The following is a 24,752-nucleotide window of genomic DNA, read 5'->3' on the forward strand; positions in this document are numbered from 1 at the left end:
ACATCAGGGAGAGGTGAGGACCAAACAATGCCTTCTCTATTGGTGACCAGGGATGGATGCTCAGGTTCATGATGCCACGTGTGTCAGCTCAATGACAAAACTGTCAAGTCACACCCTGCTCCTCTCCAGCAGGTGCCGCTGCAAGATGGACTATGGCAGAAAGTTCCTCTCTCTACTACCCGACAGCTAATGGTGCTGAGAGTGTGCTCAAACACACTGTCCAAATGGCCATCCCGCAAAATCAGCCGTGGAAACCTGTGGTAAATGACTAAAGCAGGGTTTCCACTGAAATTACCTGAAACAATTTGTCTGTTGCAGATCTGTTGCTGTCTGCGTTTCCATCGTGGCCTAAAGTACCGTGAAGATTAGTCCAGTGACGTAGGATTGCGTGTGACTTTCCAGTTCCCACTGGATTTCGTCCTCCTCATATAAGATTAATCAAGCCTGAACCTCGTTGTCGGTCCATCTGTCGTATTTGAACTCCGTTGTTGTTTTTAATAGCAAACAACTCTTACTGCATGCACCACCACAGACTTTAAAAAATGGTGGTTAAAATAAAATGCTACGTGAGCTCAACCAATCAGCATGTTCAGTGCCCAAGTCCCCAAAGTCCCCATTTCCTGCGGTGGAAACGCACCGAGTCCAACCCAAAGTCCCTAGTTCCTGCGGTGGAAACACAGAGTCCAACCCAAAGTCCCTAGTTCCTCTGGTGGAAACACACAGAGTCCAACCCAAAGTCCCTACTTCCTGCGGTGGAAACACACATGTCCAACCCAAAGTCTCCAGTTCCTGCGGTGGAAACACACGAGTCCAACCCAAAGTCCCTAGTTCCTGCGGTGGAAACACAACCGAGTCCAACCCAAAGTCCCTAGTTCCTGCGGTGGAAACACATGAGTCCAACCGAAAGTCCCTAGTTCCTGCGGTGGAAACACACAGAGTCCAAACCAAAGTCTCTAGTTCCTGCGGTGGAAACACACAGGGTCCAACCCAAAGTCCCTAGTTCCTGCGGTGGAAACACACAGAGTCCAACCCAAAGTCCCTAGTTCCTGCGGTGGAAACACACGAGTACAACCCAAAGTCCCTAGTTCCTGCGGTGGAAACATACAAGTCCAACCCAAAGTCTCTAGTTCCTGCGGTGGAAACACAACCGAGTCCAACCCAAAGTCCCTAGTTCCTGCGGTGGAAACACAACCGAGTCCAACCCAAAGTCCCTAGTTCCTGCGGTGGAAACACATGAGTCCAACCGAAAGTCCCTAGTTCCTGCGGTGGAAACACACAGAGTCCAAACCAAAGTCTCTAGTTCCTGCGGTGGAAACACACGAGTACAACCCAAAGTCCCTAGTTCCTGCGGTGGAAACACACAGAGTCCAACCCAAAGTCCCTAGTTCCTGCGGTGGAAACACACGAGTCCAACCCAAAGTCCCTAGTTCCTGCGGTGGAAACATACAAGTCCAACCCAAAGTCCCTAGTTCCTGCGGTGGAAACACACAAGTCCAACCAAAAGTCCCTAGTTCCTGTGGTGGAAACACACAAGTCTAACCCAAAGTCCCTAGTTCCTGCGGTGGAAACACAGAGTCCAACCCAAAGTCCCTAGTTCCTCTGGTGGAAACACACAGAGTCCAACCCAAAGTCCCTACTTCCTGCGGTGGAAACACACATGTCCAACCCAAAGTCTCCAGTTCCTGCGGTGGAAACACACGAGTGCAACCCAAAGTCCCTAGTTCCTGCGGTGGAAACACAACGAGTCCAACCCAAAGTCCCTAGTTCCTGCGGTGGAAACACACAGGGTCCAACCCAAAGTCCCCAGTTCCTGCGGTGGAAACACATGAGTCCAACCCAAAGTCCCTAGTTCCTGCGGTGGAAACACACAGTCCAACCCAAAGTCTCTAGTTCCTGTGGTGGAAACACATGAGTCCAACCCAAAGTCCCTAGTTCCTGCGGTGGAAACACACAGTCCAACCCAAAGTCTCTAGTTCCTGTGGTGGAAACACACTGAGTCCAACCCAAAGTCCCTAGTTCCTGCGGTGGAAACACACATGTCCAACCCAAAGTCTCCAGTTCCTGCGGTGGAAACACACGAGTGCAACCCAAAGTCCCTAGTTCCTGCGGTGGAAACACAACGAGTCCAACCCAAAGTCCCTAGTTCCTGCGGTGGAAACACACAGGGTCCAACCCAAAGTCCCCAGTTCCTGCGGTGGAAACACATGAGTCCAACCCAAAGTCCCTAGTTCCTGCGGTGGAAACACACAGTCCAACCCAAAGTCTCTAGTTCCTGTGGTGGAAACACATGAGTCCAACCCAAAGTCCCTAGTTCCTGCGGTGGAAACACACAGTCCAACCCAAAGTCTCTAGTTCCTGTGGTGGAAACACACTGAGTCCAACCCAAAGTCCCTAGTTCCTGCGGTGGAAACACACAGAGTCCAACCCAAAGTCCCTAGTTCCTGCGGTGGAAACACACAAGTCCAACCCAAAGTCCCTAGTTCCTGCGGTGGAAACACACAGAGTCCAACCCAAAGTCCCTAGTTCCTGCGGTGGAAACACACAGAGTCCAACCCAAAGTCCCTAGTTCCTGCGGTGGAAACACACAAGTCCAACCCAAAGTCCCTAGTTCCTGCGGTGGAAACACACAGAGTCCAACCCAAAGTCCCTAGTTCCTGCGGTGGAAACACACAGAGTCAGACCCAAAGTCCCTAGTTCCTGCGGTGGAAACACACGAGTCCAACCCAAAGTCCCTAGTTCCTGCGGTGGAAACACACGAGTCGAACCCAAAGTCCCTAGTTCCTGCGGTGGAAACACACAAGTCCAACCCAAAGTCCCCAGTTCCTGCGGTGGAAACACACGAGTCCAACCCAAAGTCCCTAGTTCCTGAGGTGGAAACACACAAGTCCAACCCAAAGTCCCTAGTTCCTGCGGTGGAAACACACAAGTCCAACCCAAAGTCCCTAGTTCCTGCGGTGGAAACACACAAGTCCAACCCAAAGTCCCCAGTTCCTGCGGTGGAAACACACGAGTCCAACCCAAAGTCCCTAGTTCCTGCGGTGGAAACACACAAGACTAACCCAAAGTCCCTAGTTCCTGCGGTGGAAACACAGAGTCCAACCCAAAGTCCCTAGTTCCTGCGGTGGAAACACACAAGTCCAACCCAAAGTCCCAAGTTCCTGCGTTGGAAACACAGAGTCCAACCCAAAGTCCCTAGTTCCTCTGGTGAAAACACACGTCCAACCCAAAGTCCCTAGTTCCTGCGGTGGAAACACACGAGTCCAACCCAAAGTCCCTAGTTCCTGCGGTGGAAACACACGAGTCCAACCCAAAGTCCCTAGTTCCTGCGGTGGAAACACACAGGGTCCAACCCAAAGTCCCTAGTTCCTGCGGTGGAAACACACAAGTCCAACCCAAAGTCCCTAGTTCCTGCGGTGGAAACACACAAGTCCAGCCCAAAGTCCCTAGTTCCTGCGGTGGAAACACACAAGTCCAACCCAAAGTCCCCAGTTCCTGCGGTGGAAACACACGAGTCCAACCCAAAGTCCCTAGTTCCTGCGGTGGAAACACACAAGTCCAACCCAAAGTCCCTAGTTCCTGCGGTGGAAACACACGAGTCCAACCCAAAGTCCCTAGTTCCTGCGGTGGAAACACACAAGTCCAACCCAAAGTCCCTAGTTCCTGCGGTGGAAACACACAGAGTCCAACCCAAAGTCCCTAGTTCTTGCGGTGGAAACACACAAGTCCAACCCAAAGTCCCTAGTGCCTGCGGTGGAAACACACGAGTCCAACCCAAGGTCCCTAGTTCCTGCGTTGGAAACACACAGGGTCCAACCCAAAGTCCCCAGTTCCTGAGGTGGAAACACACAAGTCCAACCCAAAGTCCCTAGTTCCTGCGGTGGAAACACACAAGTCCAACCCAAAGTCCCTAGTTCCTGCGGTGGAAACACACTGAGTCCAACCCAAAGTCCCTAGTTCCTGCGGTGGAAACACACGAGTCCAACCCAAAGTCCCTAGTTCCTGCGGTGGAAACACACAAGTCCAACCCAAAGTCCATGGTTCCTGCGGTGGAAACACACAGAGTCCAACCCAAAGTCCCCGGTTCCTGCAGTGGAAACACACAAGTCCAACCCAAAGTCCCTAGTTCCTGCGGTGGAAACACACAAGTCCAACCCAAAGTCCCTAGTTCCTGCGGTGGAAACACACAAGTCCAACCCAAAGTCCCTAGTTCCTGCGGTTGGAACGCGGCTATTCTTCACCCTTTCAGCTCCTCTATGGCAGGGAAATGCACACAAGGCTGTCTATTTTGCCATCTGCTCCCATGCACACACCAGCTCTGAAGGGTTACCAAAAGATTGAACACTTCTCCAGAGAGGAATCCTTTTATTTTTAATATATTGTATAAACCTGTGTGTGTGCTGCTGTGGCCCTGTGTGTGTAATAATCAGAGTGTGTGTGTGTGTGTGTGTTGTGTGTAGGCTCATATTACTAACACACCCTTTAAATAACACACAAATATTGCACTATTGACTTTAGAGCAGGTGTGTGTTGGTCAATGGTCAGTGGCAGTACCGCCGCTGGCCGTTTTGATGCCCTATGCACGATCACTGTATGATGCCCGCGGTCGCGGCGTTCGTAAATGACGGGCATCATAAAGTGCGAACTTCAAAATGTGCGAACATTTTCTTCTTCACTTTCTGCTTCTATTTAAACAAGGAGGAGCTGGACGTGAACATGAGAACTGCATCGAGCTGAAACTAGCAGAACACACTTGCGTCGCACCTGCCGTCACATTGCACCAGGTGTGTGACAGGGCCCTGTGTCTCTTAAATCTGATGTTCTATTCTGTTCTTAAAACGGAAAATGAGTTTCATGAATGAATTGTGAGAAAGTCTGAACTTTTGAAATGACTTAACGTGTGTGAGAAAAGAAGTGAAGAGTAAACAAGATGGAAGACGTTCGCTACTCCTGTCTCGTTTACTTTAGTGTTTAATAACTCCGGACAGATACCCCATTTTACAGAAATTGCTAGCAAGTTTCAAATAATTACAAAGAAACGAAAGGAACACATTGAATTAAACGTAAAATGTTGAAAGACTGAACAAGTATTTTCTAGTTTTATTTATTTGAAAAATCTTGTATTTCCACCTGTATGCTGACCACTTGTGATCGGATGGCCAAAGACGCTCCTTAATGGCCGGTCAGAACAGAGTCTCTGAGCTCTCGCACTGAGGACTGATGCTAAACATGATGGATGCGTTTTCTGCAGTGTTTCTCTCTCTCAGACGTGAGTACTGGTCTCTTGTGTTGCTCTCTCGGTGTGATCCGCAGGGAAGAGCCGCTTTTAGATGACTGACATTTCCACAGCGCTCGGTCATGAATGTTTAACTACACTCACAGCAGGAAGGCAAAAACAACAGAGGTGGAAATAATGAGGGAACACTGTAAAACGCCTCTTCAGCAGAGAGCCAATTCAACACGGGACACCAATTTCAGATATTGCCATCTTTGTGGGGAATTTTTTTGGTCCCCTTGAGGAAAACAGCTTATAAATCATACTTTTTAAAAAACTAAAGAAGGTTTTGTGTGATGGGTAGGGTTAGGAGTAGGGTTAGGGGATAAGATATTCAGTTTATACAGTATAAAAACCATTATGTCTATGGAAATTCCCCATAAAACATGAAAAACAACATGAGTGAATGTGTGTGTGTGTGTGTGTGTGTGTGTGTGTGTGTGTGTGCTGCTGAAGGCTGATGTCACCATATAAGCGTTCTTTCAAGAGAGAATGATCAAAACAAACATAAAATATGAGAAGAATTCATGTGTAATTGTCAGCGGTGAGAAAACAGCGGTTCAGAAAGCATCTGATCATAGCGATGAGGATACGTCACATCATGTTTTCTCTGTTGTGTACAGTTTATGTATATTAAGTATATACTGTATTATATAAACACTCACCTAAAGGATTATTAGGAACACCATACTAATACTGTGTCGCCTTCAGAACTGCCCTAATTCTACGTGGCATTGATTCAACAAGGTGCTGAAAGCAGTGCTTTAAGTGGAAAAAATAAAGTGCCGGTACTCACCAGAGGGGGCGGGGCTTTGTTGGGGGCGTGGTTATGGGGGGATTGTTTAGTTAATAATTCAAGAAGGTCCGTATTTTAAAGCTCTTTCTAACTTGTTCTCAGCCTTAGAACTTACATATAGTTCTTGTAATTGTGTAAATATATCATTTGTTACAATAAGGGTTTATTTACAAAGCAAGACCATTGACGGCACCTCATTAGGCTACCATGCAGGCCAATGTTAACTTTTTTCTTTCTTTTTTCTAATCAAATAGCAACACAGTTAGAAACTATAGCTGGGTCATTACTGGTATGTGGTAACATTTTGGCTTCATAAATGTTTGAAAAAAAAGTACATGATTTTCATGTTTTTAGCATTCTACCAAAATGGTGACATGTTTAACTAGTCGGAATACATATTGGTCAAGCTCAGGAACTAAAAAAATAATAATTATGGGTAGATTCATTGTTCAGACACGGGCCGTGAAGGTGTTCCACCCTGTCAGAGACATATACATAGTTATCACAAAATGTTAATAATGTAAATGTTAAACAATAACAAGTTTTTCTTGGATAGTATATGTCCCTTATGCCATCATGGTATTATTGATGTATATGACAAGGGCCATACCAATACCAATATATTGATATATATGACAAAGCTATTATTGATGAATAGAATGTCTTGATTATTAAGAACAGGTACTTTTTGTACCCATTTTTGCCAACAGGATGGTAAATAATAAAAAAAATGTGTTTAAAAACATATATTGTATATGCTTTTAATGATCCTCACCTCCCAAAATGAAACATAAGTATGCAAAACATTTAACGTTGCTGTCAAATTATTATTTAAAAATGACTCGCCTAACAGGGTGGAAGACCATAACAGTGGAGGAGTTTTCCCTCATTGTCCTGCATGATTTGCCATCAGTAATGTGTGGCACTGCACCTATATAACATGGTTTTATATATAATATTTATATATGCATATATGTGTTTATAGAATTTGCAATATACACAAAATACGATTTATTCTATTAGAATTTCCACCCTGTTAGGTTTATAGATCTAACAGGGCGGAATCAACAGGGTGGAAAATGTTAAGATAAGTTAGCCGTAGCTCTTTGAGGGATCAACGCTAACTAACCTTTTACAGATAAACAGAACTTTTATAACTATGTCAGATATGTTTTAACATTTTTCTGACCGGACAAACATTCTTCATAACAGAGCCTAACAGGAAGGAACTTTAAGAGTGGGACAAGCAGGATAACATTTCAAAAACTAAAAAAAAAGGTAGAGGTGAGTTGAAGCTTACTTAATTTTGTACGCTTGAATTCCAGCAGGAAAAACGAATTATGTAATTTCCTGAAAATTGTCTCAATGAAATTGTGGTATTTTTTGGAAGACGAGAAATACATACTAACAGGGTGGAAGATGACTTCAGGGACACAGTAAATGAAGACAATTGTAAAAAAAAAAAAAAAAAAAAAACTATAGTTTCACATGATTTATATGTATAACTAGAGGTAGTTTAGCCTATTCTATAACATAATCTAAAAATATTTTGAGATTTTCATCATTTCATGGTTTATAGTTCTTGTGGAAGTTGATTACTTTGCACTGAGGACATGATAAAATTGAATGCATATATCAATAAAAAGGTGTGCAAAATACAAAATAGTATTTTTAATACCTATTATATCTGTTTAAGTGATAAAGAAGACCTACATTTATAATTTAAGCCATTTCTTATGTGACCCATTTTATAGAAAATATGAGTAAGTAAATCATAAAGACAGAAAAGTCACTGTATAACAGGAACGACCCAGCTACAACATGCGGCTGTTGTCATCGGTAGAAGTGGTGCCACTCTCGTCCTCGTCCGCGGCACAAGTGCTTTGTATTTTAACCATAGATTTTAAACGAGCAGCTATGGTTGCGCGTTTCCAACCCAGTCTCACCTGGCGTTTCACACACCCTCTCCGGACCACTTCTTTGAGTTGTTGACACTGACAGCGGCAAAAGCGACGCATGCGCTTTTCACTTGTAAAACTCAAGGGTGTATGGGTAATGTAGTCTCTGCTCGCAAATGAGCGTACCGGTACGCTAAAAGCACGTTCTGGGCGCACGGAGAGGTGGCGGTACGCTCAAGAGCTATATTTGGAAGTGGCGGTACTGAGTACCGGCGCGTACCGGCCCACTTAAAGCACTGGCTGAAAGCATTCTTTGGCCCATGTTGATAGGAGAGCATCTTGCAGTTGATGGAGATTTGTGGGATGGACATCCAGGGCACGAAGCTGCCGTTCCACCACATCCCAAAGATGCTCTATTGGGTTGAGATCTGGTGACTGTGGGGGCCATTTTAGTTCAGTGAACTCATTGTCATGTTCAAGAAACCAATTTGAAATGATTGGAGCTTTGTGACGGTGCATTATCCTGCTGGAAGTAGCCATCAGAGGATGGGGACATGGTGCTCATAAAGGGATGGACATGGGCAGAAACAATGCTCAGGTAGGCCGTGGCATTTAAACCATGCCCAATTGGCACTAAGGGGCCTAAAGTGTGCCAAGAAAACATCCCCCACACCATTACACCACCACCACCAGCCTGCACAGTGGGAACAAGGCATGATGGATCCATGTTCTCATTCTGTTTACGCCAAATTCTGACTCTACCATCTGAATGCCTCAACAGAAATCCAGACTCATCAGACCAGGCAACATTTTTCCAGTCTTCAACTGTCCAATTTTGGTGAGCTGGTGCAAATTGTAGCCTCTTTTTCCTATTTGTAGTGGAGATGAGTGGTACCCGGTGGGGTCTTCTGCTGTTGTAGCCCATCCGCCTCAAGGTTGTGTGTGTTGTGGCTTCACAAATGCTTTGCTGCAGACCTCGGTTGTAACGAGTGGTTATTTCAGTCAAAGTTGCTCTTCTATCAGCTTGAATCAGTCGGCCCATTCTCCTCTGACCTCTAGCATCAACAAGGCATTTTCTCCACAGGACTGCCGCATACTGGATGATTTTCCCTTTTCACACCATTCTTTGTAAACCCTAGAAATGGTTGTGCTTGAAAATCCCAGTAACTGAGCAGATTGTGAAATACTCAGACCGGCCCGTCTGGCACCAACAACCATGCCACGCTCAAAATTGCTTAAATCTCCTTTCTTTTCCATTCTGACATTCAGTGTGGAGTTCAGGAGATTGTCTTGAGCAGGACCACACCCCTAAATGCATTGAAGACACTGCCATGTGATTGGTTGATTAGATAATTGCATTAATGAGAAATTGAACAGGTGTTCCTAATAATCCTTTAGGTGAGTGTAAAATACCATTCAAAAGTTTGGGCACCAATGGGAAAGTGTATCCAAACCTTTGACTGATACTGTACTATAATATACACATAAAGAATATCGGCCGATATATCGATATCAGACTTTTTTTACTCCTTAATATAGGCATCGGCCCCCAAAAACAATGATAGGCTACTGGTTGTTGGTCTTCCATGTGGACTGTAGAAAAGGTAGTTATTATTTACAAGGACTTTAATAACAGTATACAAATAGCTCTTGAAAAATGTGAGGTAGGTAATGTGTGCCTCAGAGATATATTTCAGTAACATAAAACTAATATTTCATTGCATGATGCCTGATAATTCATTAGTCAAAAAGTGAATGAATCTTTGATTGATACATTTCCCTATAAATGCAGATTTTAATGTTTAATAAATAGATCTTTTAATCATTGTGTAACAATTCCTAATCTATTTTAGAGGTGAAAATTTGATAACGTTATAGTCTGTATCAGTCAAGGTGTCTGATTTCTTTTGTCATGTCTCATACACAGTATTATGTTTATGAAGTTTGCAGTAATACTGTTTTTCAGTGCCTGCTAATAGTTATAATGTGTTTGTGATACAGTAATTTAATCAAAACCAGAGCACCACCCACTCATTAACATATCATTTGCATACAGCTTGACTTTGAACATGAAAACGAAAACTGTGAGATAAAAGAGGAAATAAAATGCGTTAATAAGAAGCTTTGTAAAACTGTATTTGCTGCTTCTTTTTCAATGTGAAATTTGACAGGGATGATGCATTGTCACCGTGAAAATTTTAATTAAAAGAAATCATTTAATTTAATTTTCCATTTGCTCACATATTTTGCATACAGTTTTCTATAATGAAATGGTTAATCTGGGTTTAGTTTTAATATTGATCATTTAATTGATTTATGTAAAATTGGCCATAGATCCATAATCCATAGATTAGGGCCCTGTGATTCCCATGATGAGGAAATGAGGAGGAAGTCGTGGACCCCAGTCATAAAAGGGAATGTACAGGATTTAAGGAATGTCATGGAATTTGTCACGTTTTGCATGAATAAATCAGATGAAGGGCTGCACACTTGACCAAACGGTGATATAGATGAGTGTGTGTGAGTGTGTGTGTGTGAGAGAGAGTGAGTGAGTGTGAGTATTCTTAAGTCAGTCTCATGTCATTATACACATTTGTGTCCTGATATTTCACAAAAACATGACCCCCCCCCCCCCCCCCCCCCCACACACACACACACACACACACACACAGGTTTGTTTTGCTATCTAAGTGAGGACATGCGTAATGGTTTTTATACTGTACAAACTGTACATTCTATCCCCCTGATCTACCCATCACACACACACACACACACACACACACACACACACACACACACACACACACACACACACACGCACACACACTTCACCACAAGATTATGACAGAAATATATTACTATACACTGTGAGTGTGTGTGAGTGAATGTGTGTGTGAGAGAGTGTGTGTGTGTGTGTGTGTGTGTGTGTGTGTGAGAGAGAGAGAGTGTGTGTTTGTGAGAGAGAGTTTGTGAGTGTGTTTTCACACATGTTTTCAGCTCGAGTTTCATGCTGTAATAACTATATTTTTAGATATGAAACCAGGCCAGGCCAAGCCACACACACGCACACACACACACACACACACGCGCGCTCTCACTATAGTCTAAACTTGTGTTTGTTTCCACCGTCACACACCCTAGATAATCACATAATACATCCCTCTTTGTGTGTGTGTGTCCTGTAATTCTCTCTGACTCAAACCTGCAATTCACAACATGATCATCCAGACAGGACACACACACACACACACACACACACACACACACACACACACACACACACACACACAGAGTCTCTCCAGAGCTGGCGTGTGTTCAGGACAGAATGTGTTGCCGCGGGCCTTGAGTTTCCACAGCAAACACACACTGCTGTGTGCAATCCTGGACTCGCCCTGATGACATCATCCATGACGTCACCCTCAGCACACACCATGGCACACACTCAGGGTCAGGAACAGCACGCCTGCGCTCCGAACCGCATGTCACACACACGGCAGAAGTCACACACACCACTCACACACAACAAACACACTGCAGAAAGAAACCCCAAATTCAAAAATGCAGTAAAACCAACAACAACAACAACAACAACCATAATAACAAATATAGATTTTTTAAATTGTACAGCATTTACATGTTATTCGCTGTGAAATATGGCCTGGTCGTTTGAATGTCATCCATTTACAGGACAGATGAGATTGATACTGAACGTGTGTGTGTCAGTGATTATGAACACTGTGACTGTGAGACGAGAACAGACACGTCTAACGAAGCTCAGGTCTGATGTGTTTCAAGAACACACACTTACAACAAATACACAAAACCACCGTCAGAGACATACACACACACGACACTGCACTGAGAATGAACATACTGTAAACACCAAAACCTAATAAAGCCAGTAACCCTTAAACACACACTCCATCCATTCCTCTCCAATACCACACACACACAGAGTTTGAGACTGAGATTGAGTTACCTGTGTGAAATCCAGTGCTGCTCTCATTCAGTCCAGAGCGACTCTTCATGTGTGTGTGTGTGTGTGTGTGTGTGTGTGTGTGTGTGATCCAGTTCTGCTCTCATTCAGTCCAGAGCGACTCTTCATCACACACCATCTCACTGACACCAGTCTCACACACCACACACACACACACACACATGTACGGCAGCAGCAGGAGGACAAGCTGGATCCTGCAGTCATGTGAGTGTGAGGGCATGTGTGGACACACACACTGTCACACACACATACTCACACACACGCACACTCACACAAACACACACACTCACTCACACACAAGCACACACACACAATCACACACACACACACACACACACACACACACACACACACACACACACACACACACACACACACACACACACACACACACACACACACACACACACACACACACACACACACACACACTGTCACACACACACACACACACACACACACGCACACTCACACACACACAATCACTCACACACACACAGACACACACACACACACACTCACACACAATCATACACACACACACACACACACACACACACACACACTGTCACACACACATACTCACACACACGCACACTCACAAAAACACACACACACACACACACACACACACGCACACACACACACACAAGTACACACACACAATCACACACACACTCACTCATGCATACACACTGTCACACACACACACACAAATCCACGCACACACATACACTCACTCACGCACGCACTACCGCACGCACGCACACACACTCGCACTCACACAATATTTTAAAATTGTCAAAAAATCAGATTTGTGATTGATTTGGTTGCGAGTGCAGTGCACCTGCAGAGAGACTCCGCCCACAGGCTCTTCTGATTGGCTGTGATTTGTGATTGATTTGGTTGCGAGTGCAGTGCACCTGCAGAGAGACTCCGCCCACACACTCTTCTGATTGGCTGTTATGTTTGATTGATTGATTTGGTTGCGAGTGCAGTGCACCTGCAGAGAGACGCCGCCCACACTCTCTTCTGATTGGCGGTTATGTTTGATTGATTGATTTGGTTGCGAGTGCAGTGCACCTACAGAGAGACTCCGCCCACACACTCTTCTGATTGGCTGTTATGTTTGATTGATTGATTTGGTTGCGAGTGCAGTGCACCTGCAGAGAGACTCCGCCCACACTCTCTTCTGATTGGCGGTTATGTTTGATTGATTGATTTGGTTGCGAGTGCAGTGCACCTACAGAGAGACTCCGCCCACACACTCTTCTGATTGGCTGTTATGTTTGATTGATTGATTTGGTTGCGAGTGCAGTGCACCTGCAGAGAGACTCCGCCCACACTCTCTTCTGATTGGCGGTTATGTTTGATTGATTGATTTGGTTGCGAGTGCAGTGCACCTAAAGAGAGACTCTGCCCACACACTCTTCTGATTGGCTGTTATGTTTGATTGATTGATTTGGTTGCGTGTGCAGTGCACCTGCAGAGAGACTCCGCCCACACACTCTTCTGATTGGCTGTGATTTGTGATTGATTTGGTTGCATGTGCAGTGCACCTGCAGCGAGACTCCGCCCACAGGCTCTTCTGATTGGCTGTGATTTGTGATTGATTTGGTTGCGTGTGCAGTGCACCTGCAGCGAGACTCCGCCCACACTCTCTTCTGATTGGCTGTTATGTTTGATTGATTGATTTGGTTGCGAGTGCAGTGCACCTGCAGAGAGACGCCGCCCACACTCTCTTCTGATTGGCGGTTATGTTTGATTGATTGATTTGGTTGCGAGTGCAGTGCACCTGCAGAGAGACTCCGCCCACACTCTCTTCTGATTGGCGGTTATGTTTGATTGATTGATTTGGTTGCGAGTGCAGTGCACCTAAAGAGAGACTCCGCCCACACACTCTTCTGATTGGCTGTTATGTTTGATTGATTTGGTTGCGTGTGCAGTGCACCTGCAGAGAGACTCCGCCCACACACTCTTCTGATTGGCTGTGATTTGTGATTGATTTGGTTGCGAGTGCAGTGCACCTAAAGAGAGACTCCGCCCACACACTCTTCTGATTGGCTGTTATGTTTGATTGATTTGGTTGCGTGTGCAGTGCACCTGCAGAGAGACTCCGCCCACACGCTCTTCTGATTGGCTGTGATTTGTGATTGATTTGGTTGCGTGTGCAGTGCACCTGCAGAGAGACTCCGCCCACACACTCTTCTGATTGGCTGTGATTTTTGATTGATTTGGTTGCGAGTGCAGTGCACCTGCAGAGAGACTCCGCCCACACACTCTTCTGATTGGCTGTTATGTTTGATTGATTGATTTGGTTGCGAGTGCAGTGCACCTGCAGAGAGACTCCGCCCACACACTCTTCTGATTGGCTGTGATTTGTGATTGATTTGGTTGTGAGTGCAGTGCACCTGCAGAGAGACTCCGCCCACAGGCTCTTCTGATTGGCTGTGATTTGTGATTGATTTGGTTGCGAGTGCAGTGCACCTGCAGAGAGACTCCGCCCACACACTCTTCTGATTGGCTGTGATTTGTGATTGATTTGGTTGTGAGTGCAGTGCACCTGCAGAGAGACTCCGCCCACACGCTCTTCTGATTGGCTGTGATTTGTGATTGATTTGGTTGCGTGTGCAGTGCACCTGCAGAGAGACTCCGCCCACACGCTCTTCTGATTGGCTGTGATTTGTGATTGATTTGGTTGCGTGTGCAGTGCACCTGCAGCGAGACTCCGCCCACACTCTCTTCTGATTGGCTGTGATTTGTGATTGATTTTGTTGCGTGTGCAGTGCACCTACAGAGAGACTCCGCCCACACACTCTTCTGATTGGCTGTGATTTTTGATTGATTTGGTTGCGAGTGCAGTGCACCTGTAGAGAGACTCCGCCCACACACTCTTCTGATTGGCTGTTATGTTTGATTGATTGATTTGGTTGCGAGTGCAGTGCACCTGCAGAGAGACTCCGCCCACACACTCTTCTGATTGGCTGTGATTTGTGATTGATTTGGTTGTGAGTGCAGTGCACCTGCAGAGAGACTCCGCCCACACACTCTTCTGATTGGCTGTGATTTGTGATTGATTTGGTTGTGAGTGCAGTGCACCTACAGAGAGACTCCGCCCACACACTCTTCTGATTGGCTGTGATTTGTGATTGATTTGGTTGTGAGTGCAGTGCACCTGCAGAGAGACTCCACCCACAGGCTCTTCTGATTGGCTGTGATTTGTGAATGATTTGATTGCGAGTGCAGTGCACCTGCAGAGAGACTCCGCCCACACGCTCTTCTGATTGGCTGTGATTTGTGATTGATTTGGTTGCGAGTGCAGTGCACCTGCAGAGAGACTCCGCCCACACACTCTTCTGATTGGCTGTTATGTTTGATTGATTGATTTGGTTGCGAGTGCAGTGCACCTGCAGAGAGACTCCGCCCACACACTCTTCTGATTGGCTGTGATTTGTGATTGATTTGGTTGTGAGTGCAGTGCACCTACAGAGAGACTCCGCCCACACACTCTTCTGATTGGCTGTGATTTGTGATTGATTTGGTTGTGTGTGCAGTGCACCTGCAGCGAGACTCCGCCCACACTCTCTTCTGATTGGCTGTGATTTGTGATTGATTTTGTTGCGTGTGCAGTGCACCTACAGAGAGACTCCGCCCACACACTCTTCTGATTGGCTGTGATTTTTGATTGATTTGGTTGCGAGTGCAGTGCACCTGCAGAGAGACTCCGCCCACACACTCTTTTGATTGGCTGTTATGTTTGATTGATTGATTTGGTTGCGAGTGCAGTGCACCTGCAGAGAGACTCCGCCCACACACTCTTCTGATTGGCTGTGATTTGTGATTGATTTGGTTGTGAGTGCAGTGCACCTGCAGAGAGACTCCGCCCACACACTCTTCTGATTGGCTGTGATTTTTGATTGATTTGGTTGCGAGTGCAGTGCACCTGTAGAGAGACTCCGCCCACACACTCTTCTGATTGGCTGTTATGTTTGATTGATTGATTTTGTTGCGTGTGCAGTGCACCTACAGAGAGACTCCGCCCACACACTCTTCTGATTGGCTGTGATTTTTGATTGATTTGGTTGCGAGTGCAGTGCACCTGCAGAGAGACTCCGCCCACACACTCTTCTGATTGGCTGTTATGTTTGATTGATTGATTTGGTTGCGAGTGCAGTGCACCTGCAGAGAGACTCCGCCCACACACTCTTCTGATTGGCTGTGATTTGTGATTGATTTGGTTGTGAGTGCAGTGCACCTGCAGAGAGACTCCGCCCACACACTCTTCTGATTGGCTGTGATTTGTGATTGATTTGGTTGTGAGTGCAGTGCACCTACAGAGAGACTCCGCCCACACACTCTTCTGATTGGCTGTGATTTGTGATTGATTTGGTTGTGAGTGCAGTGCACCTGCAGAGAGACTCCACCCACAGGCTCTTCTGATTGGCTGTGATTTGTGAATGATTTGATTGCGAGTGCAGTGCACCTGCAGAGAGACTCCGCCCACACGCTCTTCTGATTGGCTGTGATTTGTGATTGATTTGGTTGCGAGTGCAGTGCACCTGCAGAGAGACTCCGCCCACACACTCTTCTGATTGGCTGTTATGTTTGATTGATTGATTTGGTTGCGAGTGCAGTGCACCTGCAGAGAGACGCCGCCCACACTCTCTTCTGATTGGCGGTTATGTTTGATTGATTGATTTGGTTGCGAGTGCAGTGCACCTACAGAGAGACTCCGCCCACACACTCTTCTGATTGGCTGTTATGTTTGATTGATTGATTTGGTTGCGAGTGCAGTGCACCTGCAGAGAGACTCCGCCCACACTCTCTTCTGATTGGCGGTTATGTTTGATTGATTGATTTGGTTGCGAGTGCAGTGCACCTACAGAGAGACTCCGCCCACACACTCTTCTGATTGGCTGTTATGTTTGATTGATTGATTTGGTTGCGAGTGCAGTGCACCTGCAGAGAGACTCCGCCCACACTCTCTTCTGATTGGCGGTTATGTTTGATTGATTGATTTGGTTGCGAGTGCAGTGCACCTAAAGAGAGACTCCGCCCACACACTCTTCTGATTGGCTGTTATGTTTGATTGATTTGGTTGCGTGTGCAGTGCACCTGCAGAGAGACTCCGCCCACACACTCTTCTGATTGGCTGTGATTTGTGATTGATTTGGTTGCATGTGCAGTGCACCTGCAGCGAGACTCCGCCCACAGGCTCTTCTGATTGGCTGTGATTTGTGATTGATTTGGTTGCGTGTGCAGTGCACCTGCAGCGAGACTCCGCCCACACACTCTTCTGATTGGCTGTTATGTTTGATTGATTGATTTGGTTGCGAGTGCAGTGCACCTGCAGAGAGACGCCGCCCACACTCTCTTCTGATTGGCGGTTATGTTTGATTGATTGATTTGGTTGCGAGTGCAGTGCACCTGCAGAGAGACTCCGCCCACACTCTCTTCTGATTGGCGGTTATGTTTGATTGATTGATTTGGTTGCGAGTGCAGTGCACCTGCAGAGAGACTCCGCCCACACACTCTTCTGATTGGCTGTGATTTGTGATTGATTTGGTTGTGAGTGCAGTGCACCTGCAGAGAGACTCCGCCCACAGGCTCTTCTGATTGGCTGTGATTTGTGATTGATTTGGTTGCGAGTGCAGTGCACCTGCAGAGAGACTCCGCCCACACACTCTTCTGATTGGCTGTGATTTGTGATTGATTTGGTTGTGAGTGCAGTGCACCTGCAGAGAGACTCCGCCCACACGCTCTTCTGATTGGCTGTGATTTGTGATTGATTTGGTTGCGTGTGCAGTGCACCTGCAGAGAGACTCCGCCCACACGCTCTTCTGATTGGCTGTGATTTGTGATTGATTTGGTTGCGAGTGCAGTGCACCTGCAGAGAGACTCCGCCCACACGCTCTTCTGATTGGCTGTGATTTGTGATTGATTTGGTTGCGTGTGCAGTGCACCTGCAGCGAGACTCCGCCCACACTCTCTTCTGATTGGCTGTGATTTGTGATTGATTTTGTTGCGTGTGCAGTGCACCTACAGAGAGACTCCGCCCACACACTCTTCTGATTGGCTGTGATTTTTGATTGATTTGGTTGCGAGTGCAGTGCACCTGCAGAGAGACTCCGCCCACACACTCTTCTGATTGGCTGTTATGTTTGATTGATTGATTTGGTTGCGAGTGCAGTGCACCTGCAGAGAGACTCCGCCCACACACTCTTCTGATTGGCTGTGATTTGTGATTGATTTGGTTGTGAGTGCAGTGCACCTGCAGAGAGACTCCACCCACAGGCTCTTCTGATTGGCTGTGATTTGTGATTGATTTGGTTGCGAGTGCAGTGCACCTGCAGAGAGACTCCGCCCACACACTCTTCTGATTGGCTGTGATTTGTGATTGATTTGGTTGTGAGTGCAGTGCACCTACAGAGAGACTCCGCCCACACACTCTTCTGATTGGCTGTGATTTGTGATTGATTTGGTTGTGAGTGCAGTGCACCTGCAGAGAGACTCCACCCACAGGCTCTTCTGATTGGCTGTGATTTGTGAATGATTTGATTGCGAGTGCAGTGCACCTGCAGAGAGACTCCGCCCACACGCTCTTCTGATTGGCTGTGATTTGTGATTGATTTGGTTGCGAGTGCAGTGCACCTGCAGAGAGACTCCGCCCACACGCTCTTCTGATTGGCTGTGATTTGTGATTGATTTGGTTGCGTGTGCAGTGCACCTGCAGCGAGACTCCGCCCACACTCTCTTCTGATTGGCTGTGATTTGTGATTGATTTGGTTGCGTGTGCAGTGCACCTGCAGCGAGACTCCGCCCACACGCTCTTCTGATTGGCTGTGATTTGTGATTGATTTGGTTGCGTGTGCAGTGCACCTGCAGCGAGACTCCGCCCACACTCTCTTCTGATTGGCTGTGACTTGTGATTGATTTGGTTGCGTGTGCAGTGCACCTGCAGCGAGACTCCGCCCACACACTCTTCTGATTGGCGGTTATGTTTGATTGATTGATTTGGTTGCGAGTGCAGTGCACCTGCAGAGAGACGCCGCCCACACTCTCTTCTGATAGGCTGTTATGTTTGATTGATTGATTTGGTTGCGAGTGCAGTGCACCTACAGAGAGACTCCGCCCACACTCTCTTCTGATTGGCTGTTATGTTTGATTGATTGATTTGGTTGCGAGTGCAGTGCACCTACAGAGAGACTCCGCCCACACACTCTTCTGATTGGCTGTTATGTTTGATTGATTGATTTGGTTGCGAGTGCAGTGCACCTGCAGAGAGACTCCGCCCACACTCTCTTCTGATTGGCGGTTATGTTTGATTGATTGATTTGGTTGCGAGTGCAGTGCACCTGCAGAGAGACTCCGCCCACACTCTCTTCTGATTGGCGGTTATGTTTGATTGATTGATTTGGTTGCGAGTGCAGTGCACCTACAGAGAGACTCCGCCCACACACTCTTCTGATTGGCTGTTATGTTTGATTGATTGATTTGGTTGCGAGTGCAGTGCACCTGCAGAGAGACTCCGCCCACACTCTCTTCTGATTGGCGGTTATGTTTGATTGATTGATTTGGTTGCGAGTGCAGTGCACCTAAAGAGAGACTCCGCCCACACACTCTTCTGATTGGCTGTTATGTTTGATTGATTTGGTTGCGTGTGCAGTGCACCTGCAGAGAGACTCCGCCCACACACTCTTCTGATTGGCTGTGATTTGTGATTGATTTGGTTGCATGTGCAGTGCACCTGCAGCGAGACTCCGCCCACAGGCTCTTCTGATTGGCTGTGATTTGTGATTGATTTGGTTACGTGTGCAGTGCACCTGCAGCGAGACTCCGCCCACACACTCTTCTGATTGGCTGTTATGTTTGATTGATTGATTTGGTTGCGAGTGCAGTGCACCTGCAGAGAGACGCCGCCCACACTCTCTTCTGATTGGCGGTTATGTTTGATTGATTGATTTGGTTGCGAGTGCAGTGCACCTGCAGAGAGACTCCGCCCACACTCTCTTCTGATTGGCGGTTATGTTTGATTGATTGATTTGGTTGCGTGTGCAGTGCACCTAAAGAGAGACTCCGCCCACAGGCTCTTCTGATTGGCTGTGATTTGTGATTGATTTGGTTGCGAGTGCAGTGCACCTGTAGAGAGACTCCGCCCACACACTCTTCTGATTGGCTGTGATTTGTGATTGATTTGGTTGTGAGTGCAGTGCACCTGCAGAGAGACTCCGCCCACACGCTCTTCTGATTGGCTGTGATTTGTGATTGATTTGGTTGCGTGTGCAGTGCACCTGCAGAGAGACTCCGCCCACACGCTCTTCTGATTGGCTGTGATTTGTGATTGATTTGGTTGCGAGTGCAGTGCACCTGCAGAGAGACTCCGCCCACACGCTCTTCTGATTGGCTGTGATTTGTGATTGATTTGGTTGCGTGTGCAGTGCACCTGCAGCGAGACTCCGCCCACACTCTCTTCTGATTGGCTGTGATTTGTGATTGATTTTGTTGCGTGTGCAGTGCACCTACAGAGAGACTCCGCCCACACACTCTTCTGATTGGCTGTGATTTTTGATTGATTTGGTTGCGAGTGCAGTGCACCTGCAGAGAGACTCCGCCCACACACTCTTCTGATTGGCTGTTATGTTTGATTGATTGATTTGGTTGCGAGTGCAGTGCACCTGCAGAGAGACTCCGCCCACACACTCTTCTGATTGGCTGTGATTTGTGATTGATTTGGTTGTGAGTGCAGTGCACCTGCAGAGAGACTCCACCCACAGGCTCTTCTGATTGGCTGTGATTTGTGATTGATTTGGTTGCGAGTGCAGTGCACCTGCAGAGAGACTCCGCCCACACACTCTTCTGATTGGCTGTGATTTGTGATTGATTTGGTTGTGAGTGCAGTGCACCTACAGAGAGACTCCGCCCACACACTCTTCTGATTGGCTGTGATTTGTGATTGATTTGGTTGTGAGTGCAGTGCACCTGCAGAGAGACTCCACCCACAGGCTCTTCTGATTGGCTGTGATTTGTGAATGATTTGATTGCGAGTGCAGTGCACCTGCAGAGAGACTCCGCCCACACGCTCTTCTGATTGGCTGTGATTTGTGATTGATTTGGTTGCGAGTGCAGTGCACCTGCAGAGAGACTCCGCCCACACGCTCTTCTGATTGGCTGTGATTTGTGATTGATTTGGTTGCGTGTGCAGTGCACCTGCAGCGAGACTCCGCCCACACTCTCTTCTGATTGGCTGTGATTTGTGATTGATTTGGTTGCGTGTGCAGTGCACCTGCAGCGAGACTCCGCCCACACACTCTTCTGATTGGCTGTGATTTGTGATTGATTTGGTTGCGTGTGCAGTGCACCTGCAGCGAGACTCCGCCCACACTCTCTTCTGATTGGCTGTGACTTGTGATTGATTTGGTTGCGTGTGCAGTGCACCTGCAGCGAGACTCCGCCCACACACTCTTCTGATTGGCGGTTATGTTTGATTGATTGATTTGGTTGCGAGTGCAGTGCACCTGCAGAGAGACGCCGCCCACACTCTCTTCTGATAGGCTGTTATGTTTGATTGATTGATTTGGTTGCGAGTGCAGTGCACCTACAGAGAGACTCCGCCCACACTCTCTTCTGATTGGCTGTTATGTTTGATTGATTGATTTGGTTGCGAGTGCAGTGCACCTACAGAGAGACTCCGCCCACACACTCTTCTGATTGGCTGTTATGTTTGATTGATTGATTTGGTTGCGAGTGCAGTGCACCTGCAGAGAGACTCCGCCCACACTCTCTTCTGATTGGCTGTTATGTTTGATTGATTGATTTGGTTGCGAGTGCAGTGCACCTACAGAGAGACTCCGCCCACACTCCCTTCTGATTGGCTGTTATGTTTGATTGATTGATTTGGTTGCGAGTGCAGTGCACCTACAGAGAGACTCCGCCCACACTCTCTTCTGATTGGCTGTTATGTTTGATTGATTGATTTGGTTGCGAGTGCAGTGCACCTACAGAGAGACTCCGCCCACACTCTCTTCTGATTGGCTGTTATGTTTGATTGATTGATTTGGTTGCGAGTGCAGTGCACCTACAGAGAGACATCCGCCCACACTCTCTTCTGATTGGCTGTTATGTTTGATTGATTGATTTGGTTGCGAGTGCAGTGCACCTACAGAGAGACTCCGCCCACACTCTCTTCTGATTGGCTGTTATGTTTGATTGATTGATTTGGTTGCGAGTGCAGTGCACCTACAGAGAGACTCCGCCCACACTCTCTTCTGATTGGCTGTTATGTTTGATTGATTGATTTGGTTGCGAGTGCAGTGCACCTACAGAGAGACATCCAAGATGTTCAAGTTTTTTGAGGAAAACATTCCAGGATTTTTCTCCACATAATGAACTTCAATGGCAAGCAACAAAACTAAACCAACCAACTAAAGAAACGCCCTTTACAAAAATAAAGGTAAAACAATGATGAGATGGAGTTTTTCGGCACTGGGTCGGCACTTCCACCTGTGTGACCTTTCCAACGTGATGACGTCATACCCAGTGAAGAAGAACAACACTGAAGTCAAGCATTTGAGGTTAAAAAGTGTATAAATGTGTGTTTGTGTTGTAAATGTGGCGATGGTTTGTCTAGATCAGACTCTATTCCTCGTCTGAGATCGGTCAGAGCCTCTGAAGCCCTTCCTCTGAAACTGCATTGATCTGGACCTTCAGCCGTTGGTTCCCATTGAAGCCAGCTTCTGATCATTTAATCACACGCTACAGCAGCGCCATCTGTTGAGCTCACACCACACACACACACACACACACTCACACACACACAGACACACACACTGTTTTTTTATAAGCACTGTTATGAGCAGCAGTTTACCACTGAAGTGTTTTCTTCCATTGAAAATGTTGAGTTTTTTTGTATTGTATGGACAAAACATCTTCTTTTGTGTCCCGCAGAAGAAATCAAAGTCGTACAAGTTTGGAATGACATGAAAGTGAGTAAATAATGGCAGAATGATCATTTTAGGGTTAACCTTATAACTGCAGTCACACGCTTTAATTATTGAATGAAGTGAAGCGGAAAAACATAAAACAAAACCTGATTCTGATCTGAATTAAACACACTATTTTAATTATTTATCTAGATGGATTATCAATGTATACTAAAATATGATCATCTATCCATCCATTTTCCAATCCTTTGCAGGGATAATCCAAGTCCATTCTATTATATTCATAATGAAACTGCATATGTGACAATAAATGTTATAAAAGCATAAAAGCAGAGTACAGATTGCCACTTCATAGCCCATTAGATTGAGTTTGCCTGTGTTAAATCAAACACATACTATCATGTAGTTAAGATGGTCGCTACTCACTGCCACTACAGCAATAGTAAAGCACAAGCTCTGTGTCTATATGTGACCCTGGACCACAAAACCAGTCATAAGGGTACATTTTTAATTCAATTTTTATCATTTCAGATGTTCTTGTGCCAGCACAGATCGAAGAGACACCGATTCGGGTCTGACACGCATCCATATTTTTTTAACCATAATTTTGGATCCTCATTCAGCGGGATGTATGAACCCAATGTACATTTCAATATATACACTCTTAAAAATAGAGTACAAAATTGTACCTTTTAAGGTACACTTGTCCGTCACTGGGGTGGAACCCTTAAGGGTACATTTTTGCACCTCTAAGTCAGGGGTAGGCAAGTTCGGTCCTAGAGAGCTGATGTCCTGCAGAGTTTAGCTACAACCCTACTAAGCCACCACAGTATAAAACTCATGGCTCCCAGCATGCATTGCAGCATTGAGTATGTCACCATTGTTGAGATTCTTATGCTGACTCTGGATATCTGTGTGCGTCTAAACTTATTTCCCCCTAGAATGTATTTACAAATCAGAATTCAGAATGTCTGATCTGTGGCAAGAAAGTATTGTTGGTGAATATTATTTATTAATATTTTTAGTCAGCGATGAGTTTAGTCAAACATTTTTGATTTGAGCAGATTATGTGTTTTGTTAACACTGTAACAAAAACCACAAACTCACATAAAAAGTCAAGAGTCAAACTAACACTGATCTCCATAATGGCAACCAAACATGTTCAATAAAACATTATCATCTAAACCACTGTTCATTCTCAATAAGAGCTTCTGTAGACGTCTTTCAGGGTTGGAGCCGAACTTCTGCTCTAAGTAGAGGAAACCAAAGGTATAACTGTACCCTAAGGACCAATACTGTACCCTGTGTACCTTTAAAGGTACAGTTATACGCTTTGTTCCCCAAGGAACAACATTGTACCTCCACTGTACCTTTTTTTCTGAGAGTGTACTAAACCAGGCATAGTACACAATGATCTCCACTAGTCAAAGTGTGCTAATAAACCAACATTATTTGGATTAGCAGCTCGGATCTGTAGCGAGCAGACCGTGTCACCATCACCCCTCACTCTACTTCACTACAGTCACATATACTGCATTACAATTACTTTGAGTGAAATGTAACCTAGACATGATAAAGTGAAAATCACCCAAATTCAGACTGAATTACGCCCCAAAACGATCAATAAAGGACCAGTGAGAAGCATCATTTCTGCTCCACCAGCAGCACCAAACAGAATGGCAAAATAATGAAAACAGGTTTCCTAAACACTCCTTCTATTGGTTTATTAGAAATCACAAACTCAAACAGCATGACCCCGATCCTGTTCCTGCAGAGTTCACATCCAACCCTGATCCATTTAGTACGTCATAGTCGTGTAAACACCCTCGATTAGCCGCTTCAGTTGTGT

The 24,752-nt window shown here is 46.1% G+C and overlaps 1 protein-coding gene across 2 annotated transcripts in view; it reads right to left on the reverse strand.

The window, feature by feature from the left end:
- The window catches only part of schip1 (schwannomin interacting protein 1), a 74,495-nt gene that overhangs the window by 41,675 nt on the left and 8,068 nt on the right, over positions 1 to 24,752 (reverse strand). Inside the window, exon 1 of one of the 2 annotated variants that reach the window (XM_079824389.1) lies at positions 11,946 to 12,147. The exons of the other annotated variant lie outside the window; for it this stretch is intronic. Coding sequence (XP_079680515.1) covers positions 11,946 to 11,972 — 27 coding nt within the window. The 5' untranslated portion in view covers positions 11,973 to 12,147. Of the gene's footprint in view, positions 1 to 11,945; positions 12,148 to 24,752 lie in introns of those variants that run through there. 2 annotated transcript variants of the gene reach the window in all.

The sequence above is a fragment of the Gobio gobio genome (genome assembly GCF_949357685.1).
Source record: "Gobio gobio genome assembly, chromosome: 8".
Lineage (NCBI taxonomy): Eukaryota > Metazoa > Chordata > Actinopteri > Cypriniformes > Gobionidae > Gobio > Gobio gobio.